The 12919-nt window shown below is 37.9% G+C and overlaps 1 protein-coding gene across 1 annotated transcript in view; it reads left to right on the forward strand.

Moving 5' to 3' along the window:
- LOC117387666 (protocadherin-15-like) overlaps positions 1–12919 on the forward strand; it is a 199864-nt gene that overhangs the window by 183022 nt on the left and 3923 nt on the right. The window contains exons 37-39 of the mRNA XM_055229827.1: positions 6103–6130; positions 7439–7477; positions 7592–7665. Coding sequence (XP_055085802.1) covers positions 6103–6130; positions 7439–7477; positions 7592–7665 — 141 coding nt within the window. The remainder of the gene's footprint in view (positions 1–6102; positions 6131–7438; positions 7478–7591; positions 7666–12919) is intronic.

Raw genomic sequence — 12919 nt, forward strand, 5'->3', positions numbered from 1 at the left:
ATATGTCCATGAAATATTGATTAAATGTTCAGAAAGTGAATAAAAGGTAACATTCATATCACATTTTCCTTGGGTAGTCCGTGCTTAGGAACTTGATAAAGGAACTCTTCACTCATTCAAGCGTTTTGCCCGAGGAAACAACAACATTTGGTGGGAGTAAGATTTGAAATTAAACTTTTTATTCATTTCAGACTCTGCCTTCTGCAAAATAGGCTCACATTTTTGTTGCAGGACAAAATCGAGAAACCCATTAAAGGAACAACTAGTTTAAAGGCACTTTATTTGATTTTTACCGTTTTATTTATATTAATTTTTGAAAAACAGAGCTAGTTAATCCATTTTAAATTCTCAGAGACCAGTGTGAGTTTTCATTAGGGTAAAGTGAACAACTACCATGTTAACACACACTTCCTGACAATAAAACGTTTTATAAATAGATGCAGACAGCGCGCAGCAGACATCTTTTGATTTGATTTCAAGCACCGAGCCTTTGATTATGCTTCAGTTACAAGAAGAATTTTAATCTTGATGAATAGAATTGATTGCTCAGATCTAAAATCAAGTTCCAATATAATTTTCAATATATTTTAGCATTGAAATCCTCCTTCCTTAAACTTACAAAGATACTGTTTGGGTTACTGCAAGTACGAGACATTTACATAAGGCAAAACAAGTAAAAGATATTTGAATGTCTTTTATTCTCATATAAAACATGAGTTGTAAAGCTCCTTTAAGCCTTTATAGGTGGACTATTGGTTTGAAGAGGGATATTATTTTCTCCAGCCTTAAACCCAAGTGTATCAAGGGTTTCTTTTCTCCTTTCAGACATTCTTGAAGTATTTCTGTTATTTTCTGCATGACTTGTAACTACAAAAGAAGTATAAAGAAAGCTGTAAGGGGAAGATGGCTAGAATGAAAATGGCCAAGAGGACAAAGCGCTGTCCACAAATGAGAGCAGGACCAGCGCGGGGAGATAGGAGGAAGACAAAAGAGAGGTGCAGTTTCGGAGCGTAATCGTGATACATGCTATTAAACAAGGTGAAGGGAACAGCAGACAGGGATTCAATCACTGTGGACGTGTGGGTGCCATGCATTCCCTGTCTATGTACTACAGACGGACCTAATAATGAGCCTGTCAGAACAAGAAAGACACAAACGACTTATCTCAAAAAACACACCTGTGCAGTTCAAGTACAATGCGCGTTTTAGTTTTTCATTGTCAAGGGTATGTTGGTGCTCCAAATGTACAGGGCAATCAAAGTTTTTTTTTTTTTTTTGTATTTATTTTGTTTAAGTATAGCTTTTTACATAACGTTTGACAGCACTAGACTAATAGAATCAACAGTCTTGCAAGGTGACCAGGAAGGTGCTCCAGCAGAGGTCGCCACACCAAAACGTTGTTATTTCCCTGCAGAATAGCAAAGACCTTGAACAGAGAATATTGGTTTTATGCCCACGTTATCACAAAAGACTATATTTACAACAAGTTTTATTCAGATAAGGTCAAAACAAAGGTAACAACTTTGGCCAAGGTGGTAATATTTTGGTGTTTTGGTTTGTAGTAAAAGTGGTGCTATAAAACCTTTTCTTTTTTTGTTTTTAATACACATTTTTAAATTATGTTAAAATACAAAAGTTAAGAAGTGAAACAGTGTAAGCATTCAAAGCCTGTTTTTTCTTTTTTTCTTTTTTACAACCACACCATCGACTGCCAGTATACTTTATAAACTATTCCAATAATATACAACAGAAAGGTTTAGTAATCCCGCAAAACTAAGGCAAAACGTCAATTCAAAATGGAAATCTGTCACGATAATGACTATAACGACTTATTATTCATTATATGATAGATGGAACAATATTTTTTGCGGGTGAGTATTCATCGTGAGCACTTTTTCTTTGCAGTAGTGGGATATTTTGGATTTTTTTTTTTGCAGTATGATAATATTTGAGCTGTAGAACATTGAATAAATAACTTCTGTGACTCATTATTGATACAAACTAGTGACTTAAGTGTGGCATTCTGCTATTTAGTTATTCCAGCTCTTGTTTTGTTTTTGTTTTTTTGTTTTTTTATATTGCACATTCTGTATTGTTTTTAGAGGATAATTCTAGTTTATGATTTGGTTCCAATATGTCACACTTCAAAATATATTATCGTGACAGCCTAATTGCAGTACTTCAAGACATCTTCAGGATGCAAGTATTTAGACTCCCACACCATAGTGAGATCTATCTAATCTAGTCAGTGTAACAGCAAAGGGTGTGGTCTTCGCCCCTTGTCTCCATGACGATGTTATGCTTTACCTGTATTAAACGTATCTATCTTGCATTAAGTTGTATTTTCTAAAACACCTTGAAAAACATGCAGCCCAGGGATCTGATGTTCTGATGTTGTTGTATATATCTACCTCTAGACTATCTTATTTTTAAGCATCTTTTCTAACTTTTATATTATTATTATTCAGTGTTTTATGTTGCACTTTATCACCGGAAAAAGTTCCTAGTTTGTGTGTGGCAATAAAAGTTTTCAGATTATGATTCCGATCTGACCTGTAACTGTGCAGCGTCACGCTTTCCTCTGTGAAATTGGATGTTTAATGCCATGCTGTGGAGCTTTCTATTCAAAGATCTCCATGGAAACAAGCAGGTGGCAAACCGTCCATCTGAAAAGTTATCAAATACATGTGTAAATAGTGGTAGAAATCCACGACATAATTACTGCTCACCTCGCTATCACCATCTTCACGCTTACCTCTCATTGTAAGAGGATTACAGATTCCCATCCGTACCTCACACACACACACACACACACCCCCCACACACACACACACCCGCACACAGACACACACACACACATACCACACGTATAAAGACTGAGCCAATGACGGGACCATTCTGTTCCGTGCTGTTCTGCAGATAGCTCCTTTTCATTTGCTACCGAGTATGCCTTCCATTCATTGACTTTTATCTCCTTCTCCACTCATGTGTCAGTCATGGCACCTACTCACGTCTCCACGGTAATCCTGTCTTTATGAGAATACAAAGGTGACTGGATGACTGGAGACGCAAAAAAAATGTCCCTGTCTGTGATTAATGGACACAATTATTCTCATTTTGAATTTATTTAAAGAATCGTCGGCTTGTGAGTGTGTTAGGGAATCGGATGTGTTCTCTCTCAAAGTCATTGTAGCGCGATGCATCTTCATTTTGCCAGCTCATTACCCTGGTTTCACATGACAATAGATGCCGCTGCTGCACATGGACGAGAACGGAGGGTTGTACTGCCTCTTTTCTTTCTTTGACATTCATTTGTTTGTTATTCTCTCTCTGTCCCACCTGAATACTTGAGTCGGAAATATCATTTGGGTGTCTTTGTGTTCGTGGTTCATGTTCATTTGTCGTTATTTTGGAAAACGTGTGAAAAAAAATGTATGGTGTTGGCAGTGCATACAGGGTCGGGACTCGTACAAAATAAAGTAAGCCAAGATAATACCAAAATTCAATTCAACTTCAGTTAGTTGTTCTGTACAATCAAATGAACCTAATCTGTACAATTCTTTAACTCATATATGTATTTTAATGCTTCAGTCAGTCAACTTTGAAATAGCAGCTATCATGAAACTCCCTATTAACCTCTCATCCAAGTAGTTTCTTCAGTTCTGGCACAGCTCTGGTAAGGCCCTGGCTTAAGTATCTGTCTGGAGGGAGGAGCCAACTGCACAAAAACTAACACCCTAGTTGTACTGTAAGGATTATCTGTTATTAGCTGAGATCATTGAACTAAGGTGTTAACTGTCACATAAATTCAATTTTGCCTTTTATAACTTGACCATAGACTGAGGGCAAATGGACATAGCTAACCTGCTAGCGCCATCGACTCTGGCTCCAATTCAGTTCACATTGAAAAACTGTCGCCCCTCTCTCTGTAACTGCTGCTGTCAGGCTCGTTATGTTGGTCTTAAAATGTTCGTGGTAACATGCTCTAAATCAGTGGTCCCCAACCACCGGACCGGGGACCGGTACCGGTCCGTTGCGCATTTGCTACCGGGCAGCACAAAAACAGTAAATAATTTATCAGCGACCGCATCTTCTCCGACATACCTTTCGCCCGTCCCTCATGACGTGCTAATAAGCTTGTCCGTAGATATATAGTGAAAATCCTGACAGGAAATCGCCACAGAAATCTATTTGATGTAGTGGCAAGTTTATTATATCTGTGATAGATCTGCTCTTGTCTCCACGATGACATATCACGTATAACACATCAGACACGTCGCCCAAAAGTAGAGCCACAAGTGAGTGAAAATGAGTCAAAACAAAAGTCTTTGGAGAGCTTTTAACAAAGGGGAAAAGGCCAACTGAGAAGCCAGAAGAGGAGACTACGACCTCCAAGAAAAAGAAAGATACATTTAACAGACAATACCAGTCCTACTTAAAATATGGGGTGGTCGCTACAGGTGATTCTCACGCTCAGAGTCCGCTCTGCGTAACATGAGGGAAAAACAAATGGGGCAATGAAACTTTCAAAACTGCTTTGGCACATGGAGACTAAGCACCTGGTATTAAAAGATAAGCCTTTAGAGTTTTATGAAAGAAACAAATGTGAACAAGAAAGAAAGAAGACACAAGTGCAGGGTTCCCACTGACGCAGCGGTTTGGTGAGTTGTATTTTTTATGCACTTAACTTATTTTTGCCATATTTATCTGCCACGCGTAGATGGCCGGTCCGTGAAAATAAAACCTACATTGTTCTGGTCCGTGGTGCAAAAAAGGTTGGGGACCACTGCTCTAAATTATCCTGTGTTTTTTTTGTGTTTTTTTTTTTTTTGTGTCTGTAGCTCAAGATATGAACATTAATAACAGACAAATTAGGCATCATTTTTCCCTGAGGTCGCTCCCACTAACATTAGCAACAAGTTTGATTGACAGCGTTGCTAAGTGCCCGCTCCCTGCTAAACCAGCGGTGCGAGTGAGACCTTCAACATCCTCGCTGTGGTTCGACTCTTTGGTTGCTACGATACTCGCAGTCGGAATTCCTAATATGCAACTTGGCTCCAAATTCGCCCCTATATGAGCTTCATTTGACTGGAGCCAAACACTGTGGCATTACACTCCATTCTTTATACAGTTTATGAACTTGACAGAATTTAACCTTAATTTTACTTGCATCTACTCTTATTTGCAGACTCCATCCAGTGTAACACATAGTAAACGTTCAAATGGCAAAACAGCAGTCTAGCAACTAGCAATTTTCATTTGTGGTTTGATTAACTTTGTCAAATAGACCGAGGTTCCTTTTTACATCATGCTTTGCTAATGATTGAATCCAATTATCAATAGTGAGGTTACAGACCCAAGAAGTCTGGAATTGTGCAAGGTAAAACTGCCCATTCTGTCTGTGGAGTCCGGTGGCTTTACACAGCACTTTAAAGGGCTTTAGTTCCCAGTTGGTTGGGACAGTTTGACCCAGACTTCAACCGATATTGATTTTTTTTTTTTTCTTTTTTCAGCTGGCTAAATATGTTTTGTTCTTGCCCAGTGCATGGTCTAAAAATACTAAACCAACCCCTTTCTTCAAATCTTTGCAACTGGAGTGGGCTTTGTGCATCTGCCTGGTTCTTCCACTGACACAAAATGACCTGAGAATCATTTAAACACAATGATACGTGGTTTGATTTTGTACTTGTAAACAAACATGACATTGATGAACGGGAATTAGACTGTCAGGACTTCATTACTGCAGCTCAACATCAAAACAGCAGTACTCTTTTGGACAGTTTGGCTTGTAGTTATTAATGTGATCACAGACTTGGCCAGAGTTCAGAGCAAAGTGCAAAGCCATTTCTGTAAGTGAGTCTTTGAGCAATATTTCTTTTTTTTAGTTTTTTTTTAGTTTTTTTTTTATACTTAGTAGCGTAATTACATCTTGGTTACAGTGTATGCTTGTGATCATTATGTTTTTATGCATTAAGTCATTATTGCAATTGTAAGCAAGAACAAAACAGCAAAACAGTAATTATGAAGGTCATTTAAAAGAAAAACACAAGTAATATTCAATAGTACAAGGTTCACTAATGTGATTTTTTCTCTCTGTTTTAGGCGTATAGGCTTGTATGGCCAACATGAGGTATGTGACACTGCATGGGTGTTGATTGCATGAACTGTAACGTGGCCTTCTTATATTTCTCTAGCGTGATTTAAAGTGCATGTTTGACACCAGCAGGGCCGGTGTCCAGTTTCTGTCATTTCAGTCTCTTGATGTTGCTCGTTAAAGTTTAAAATTGATTAAAAAAATATTGATTTGGCTTTAAATTTTCAACATCTGGCTTTTTGACTTGCTATTAATATTAATGAATTAGGTTAGCAGGGGAAAAAAAGTCAAAGTCATTCCAAGTAGTGATGGGAAATGACAGCAAAGAATGAAAAACTTCAAAAAGTCAAATGTTTTAAAGCTGCACTAAGTCACTTTTCGGGTGGGGGGTCTGCTACCTGTTTGTCTCCATGGAGATGTTATTGATTTGCCTGGAATATTTCATAGCATGTCATAGAAATGATCTATCATGCAATATTCAGTTACAGGTGTTTTGACTGATCATAATCACCTAGATGCATGTTTTTTTACTGTGAGGGTGCTTGCCTCTCCACAGGCCTGAACTGTAACTTGGCCTGATGGCATCCCCTGCTTGTCTCTATCGAGATAAATAAGGTTAATTTGATAGTATGGCATATTCCAGGCAACGCTATAATCAGTAGTGGAATGTAACAAAGTACAAGTAGTAAAGTACTGTACTAAAGTAGAATGTTTAGTTATCTGTCCTTTACTTAAGTGCATTTTACAGTGGATACTTTTTACTTTTGCTTCACTACATTTGAGAGCAGTATCTGTACTTTCTACTCCACTACATTTTTGAACTGGACTGAAAAGTAAAAAGTACTTTTCGTATGATTTGAGGGACTATTTTTACGATGTTCGTGTTAACATCCTGACTAAAGTTTTCGAGTTCAAGCTCCAGCAATAAACAAAAATAAATACACAAAATTCATAAGAAAAATTAAGAAAATGATTCGTATTGTTACTGTTGACCAAAATATGTAGTATTTTTAATCAATATCACTACATTACTAATACAAAAGTATTTCACACAACAACCCTTGTGTGAAATACTTTTACTTTTTACTCTAAACGGGTACTTAAATACGTAGATTTTTCATGTGATACTTTTATTTTATTTGATTACCTTTTTACCTCTGTATCTGTACTTTTACTTAAGTAACAAAATTGAGTACTTCATCCACCACTGGCTATAACATCCATGGAGACAAGCAGGACGCAACTCTTCTACTAGAAAAGTTGCATAGTGTACTTTTAAATTCTGTTGTTGTTTTTTTTTTGTTGCTTTTTTTTTCTATTCTCCACTGTCCTCTTTTCTGACAGACTCAACAGCTCCTGCGCCCCTCTCTGCTCAGACCTGAGGTACTTTGTCTATTGTTCTATGAATTCACTTTCTTTCCTCCTTTCTTGTTGTGGGCGTTTATAACTTATGTTTTTCTGCTAGATCTTGGTTCATAACAAATGTCGTTCCCGCAGGAGTTGTCCATGGAGTCGGGCATCGATCCAGGGCAGGACTACTACACACAGGATTACTACAACTACGACCATGGGTGAGAACTGCAGTTATACAGATTTTTTGGTGGAATTTGGACTAGTGTCATTTGTATAGATAATAGTTTATTCCAGCCGGTACCATTTTAAGTCGGCTCAGTCATGTGCAACAAGTCAATTTTGTCTTGACTTGGTGATATTATCTATACACTTTAAAGGTGCAGTATGTAACTTTCTTGTGGAGGGTCTGCCCCTGCTTATATCCATGGAGGTTTTATTGCTTTATTGCTATTGTGGAGAAGGAGTCATTTAAAAATACCAGATATGACATTTATTTTTAATGTTGGACAGTGGAACATACAAGACAAAGCAATTAGATCTCCGTGGAGACAAGCAGTGGGGACCCGCCACCAGCAAAAATTACACAGTGCACCTTTATTTAACATTTTATTAGGTGTGAACCATTAGGAAGCAATTGCCAGAATTTAATTGGAGATGTTGTCAGATGAGAACCTTACGCAAACAACCTTCTGTGAATATTCCAGGCTGATTTTTACCTTCTCTCATCAGAGTGACAGAAGGGTACGGGCCCTTTAAAGATAAAAAATGTGTGACTCACTACAGTCAGACTAATGTATGTGGGTGTATGAGTTCAGCTGGGAGTTGTAAGCAGTATAAGTTAATCACAAATTCATTTAAGAAGAATCAAGCAAGCGTATACAAGTGTTTCGCTAGACTGCATTTGGTTACAGGAAAGAGTGCATTGCTGTATTTCTTGAATGATCGGCCTTACCGTATTAAGGCGCTGACCTTTGACCCTTGGCAGTATAACACTGCGGTTTAGCAGCACTCACATCAAACACATGTGCGCCTCCTCTTGGCTGGAGGTGGCTGCACACTGCACTTGATTTGTCCGAGGTGTTGGGAGGGCGCAGCGGTCTGCTCTTTGATACAGCCTGACCGCGTGTCACGGTGGAGGCTCAGATCTGGAGTCTGCACAGATCCTCACTCTGCTGTGTTGTCCTTCGTGTTATATCACAGCAGGAGGACGCCATAGAGTTCAAGCAATCATCCACCTGCACAATGCCCTTGTCTGGTGTGAATGTGCAAGAATGAGAAATAAGGTAAACGATTAGTTTTACACTAGTCATTTAATGAATGAATGTATAATGCTTAAACTGTAGTTCTAATCTATTGAGTGTAAGGATTTCACCATATCATTTTTCATCAATTTATTCTGAGAGGAAATCTGAGCAATAGCTAAATCCTGTTAAATACATACCATTCCTCTGTGACCATCTTTGATGAAATCAAACATTCTGAATGATAATGTAATATTTAATGTTTAATTTAGTCTTTGTTTGAAAGAACATTAAAGATACACTATGTAACTTTTTCTGTTTAAGGGTCTGCCACTTACTTGTCTCCATGGAGACAGGATTACAAGTAATGGGACATTTCAGGCAAAGCCATAACAGCTCCCTTCCAGGTGGCATACCTCCCACCAGTAGTGCAAGTTTAAGCTCATGTTCTGCATAATCAAGATAAATAAGCACTTCATAGTCAGGCTACATTTTAGGGAGTATCTTTTTTTATTATTTAATTTTGCTTTAAAATTTCACAATTATTATTTTTTAGTTCTTATGATTATACTGTTACCTGAATAATTGCGATTATTTATTGATTAACTGAATAATCTTTACATCCCTGTTTGAGAAGGTCTATAACAATATGACTAATATCTGCATTTAACATTGTGTCAGCAAAGCCAGCACCATAACAGATAACAGTAATAGTTCATATTACTGTTGGAGAGGAGCAAAAGTAAATGGTAGGAGCAAGAAAAACTCAAGCAGTATAAGTCGATGCAATACAATAGACATGGCAATGATAAGTATCAACAACACTGTAACAATAATGGTACTCAGGTCTAAGAGTCATACTTCTACTTGAGCAATGTTTCGAATGCACATTTCAAGTACTTTTTTATCCACACAGATATTGATTCCTGAACCAGACCTGTGGCCCTGTGGTCCTTTCATTCAAACCCAGTCTGCTACCATGTGTGATACATTGTGTAATTCTTATAATTTTAGCTGCTCCCTCCCGGGAACTTGATTTTATCCTGACGCCCACACTGCCACATAAATAAATAGCGCCACACACTCTGACTCCATTCATATCCCAACGCTCTCATGCTCCTTCTATCACACTACTACACAAATACTACACAAAGTACACACATACGCAGTACTGGAGGAGCGGAGCAGCTAATCAGGCAGCCAGCCGTGGAGCCAGACAATAGGCCAGATGCTGCTAGCTTAGCTCAACATCCACAATTTCATGTCTGACTCAGGAAGATGTGCTGTGTGACCTGGTGGGACACACACCTAATTACCAGATTTGTTGCACTCATAAATGAGATGTTTTAGTTTGTTTTTGCTTTTTACACAATATATGCTATTGCTAACAAAAGTTAATAGGCGCTGGAGAGAGACTTTTACTAGTTGCCAATAAGCAATGTGAGTTTTATTGTTATTTTTAAAGACGTTATAAATTGTTCCATCTGCTACTGGGGTTGTGTTTTCTTGGATTTAGTTTCATGATTGGCGATTTGGCTGGATAATTGAAAACACAAATTTATTTTAAAAAACTGTCAAGGAACCTGAAATCTGAAATAGGACGAAGTACAATTGATAGTGGTAAAGTAGTGAAGTAAATGACAAAAGCTGTGTCTGATATTGTAACAGTCCTGATGTTTGCACAGCTTGTATACCAGGCAATAAGGTATAGGTCTGCCACCTGCTTGTCGCCATGGAAATCCTATTTATGAGTTTCATCTTCCTGGTATATGCAGCATTCAGAGGACTTTTGAAATGCATTGATTATGTTTAAACCAGTCTACATCCATGGATATTTTTTAGCAATGAAAACTTTTGTAACTGAATTAAGGCAAGAAAGATACATTTAATGACATATTATGGAACCTTTGGAACATCTACACAGGGACACGCTCTCCCATGTGAAAAGTAACACAATCTACCTCTAATCACTTACTGCGCAATTAGAGAAACAGTACAAAATCTAACAAAATTACACATAATATTAGGCACGCATGAATGATTTGATGAGGTCACTCAGGATGGGAAGGCATTTAATTAGATCCACGGTGTAGATAACAGCTTTTTGTTGCACTGCTCACCTCAGATGCAACAAAACCAGATTTGTAGTGACTCCCCTCTGGTCAGAGCCTGTTGCTTCCCACAGAGGAGTAATGGCTTTCAGCTGCCTCTCTGTGTGTTCTTGGCGTGGGAGGGGAGCACCATGACTGAGCTAGGTGTGACTTCTCTGGCTCCCACTCACATCACGCCACCAATGTCTGGACAAACTCAGCTGTACAGAGAGAAATGTCTGGTATTTACTCAGGTACATTGACTTTTGAGATAAAATGATACAGGGCTGCACAATTTTGGGGAAAAAAATGTATTGTGATTTTTCTAACAAGTATTACAATTAACTAATACGAATCCCGTTACAGAAGATGTTTGTAGACGTCTAAACTACAGGTTCAACAAGATTTTTCCATAAAAGACAGGATATTGTGTATACTTTTTTGTATTATTATGAAAGTTGGTGAACTGTACCGTCTTGCCATTATCGTTGTAAGTGCCAGAAGCTGAAAAAAAACTGAAATATTGTTTTACGGTACTTATTACCAGGTCTATACCTCAAGATATTTACTTTCCAATTGTTATGATCTGTTCCTTGGAAATGCGTAAATGTATTCATTGTGAGTGAGTGAATCAGTTGTTACTTAGCAATTTTTATAGAATATTTTCTGGACTAGGGTAACTTATTTTACTATTACTTGAGAGATTGAATTATTATCACATTTTGACTGCTTTGAACTCTTTCCATACCACTGGAAAAATAAAAAAAAATCAGCAAACATTCATTTTCATCATGGGGATTACAAATTGGGTTTAATATGGACAATTCTTAGCTAATAAGGCTTATAATACAGTGTGCCATGAGCCAGGCGTGTGCGACTGTGGCTGTATAATCTCCTGGACTGGGCTCTTCATTAAATAATCATTTAACATTTGGAGACTCCACAGAAACAGGCCACTGACCCAATTTGGTCCGTTTGAGTTCCCACACAGAGCTCAGAAAACTCAAGTCAGGCTCCTAGGACAGCAGGCACTATTAGCAGCTGGCGAGGCATTTCTGGACTATTACTGCCCCCTAGTGGATGTTGGCGAAGGAACACACGTGCAGAAAGTAGCCACTATATGCTTAAGTGTGGGTAATGACTGTGAAATCCTATAAGCAGGTTTAGCAGAAGGGTAAGGCTCATTACATTAGAGAGGGGACGCACTGTAAAATGCACCTTATATTTAACTGCCCACTGCACCACTCAGTGTAATCTGCAGTTTTTTTTCTCCATTCACTTTAATTACACCCATGCTACATTTCTGTACAGCCTGGCCCTTACTGTAATAGGGTTACTTCAAAGGCAAACTGATACCAGCCCAGTCTGTCCATTTACCACGTTTAAACACTTTACAGAAATTAGAAATAACCACCAAGTTAATGATGACCACTGCATAGTGAGTGCAGAGCAGAGTGTATCATGTGAGGGGAAAGGGTCTATTATAGTGAAGATAAAAGTAAATCATTTTATGGCATTTTGCTGTGTTTTATACTGTACCACACTGTGCTGGTCCAAAGAAAAAAGACGATTGTTTGTACCTAATATTGCTAAATCTTTGCCACAACTGTTATCTGAAAACATTTTATAACTGTTAATAAAATAATCCAGTTTAAGACAGTAAAAATCTAAAGCCTGCCAGTCCAAAATCCTAAATAAAAGGGATGGATTATACATATAATCCAGCATTGGCAGTGTTATCCAAATGTATTGCGTTTGCTGTAATGATGAGCAGATGGATACCAAATTATCAATATATCATTAATATAAATTCTAAAAAAAACTGTGTGCATAGTACATTCCATTTTTAGATGACCTCAAGATGGGATAGAGCAAAAATGATGACCAAGGTAAACAGAAAGTAATTATTATCAGTATCGAATAAATATTGCGATACTTGTCATAACATTACGTGGCACCGAATCGAAAAAGTAAATAAAGATACAATCTCTTGTATTGCTCATCAATAATTCACTGTGGCACACCTAGAACCAAAACAACAGAAAACCCTAACTCTTTATGCAATGTGGAAAATTCTAGTATATTTTTTTCCTCTTCCTCACTGTAAAGGCGCGGTGCAACCACACATGCTGTTTTTATCA

The sequence above is a fragment of the Periophthalmus magnuspinnatus genome, chromosome 19 (genome assembly GCF_009829125.3).
Source record: "Periophthalmus magnuspinnatus isolate fPerMag1 chromosome 19, fPerMag1.2.pri, whole genome shotgun sequence".
NCBI classification, from domain to species: domain Eukaryota; kingdom Metazoa; phylum Chordata; class Actinopteri; order Gobiiformes; family Gobiidae; genus Periophthalmus; species Periophthalmus magnuspinnatus.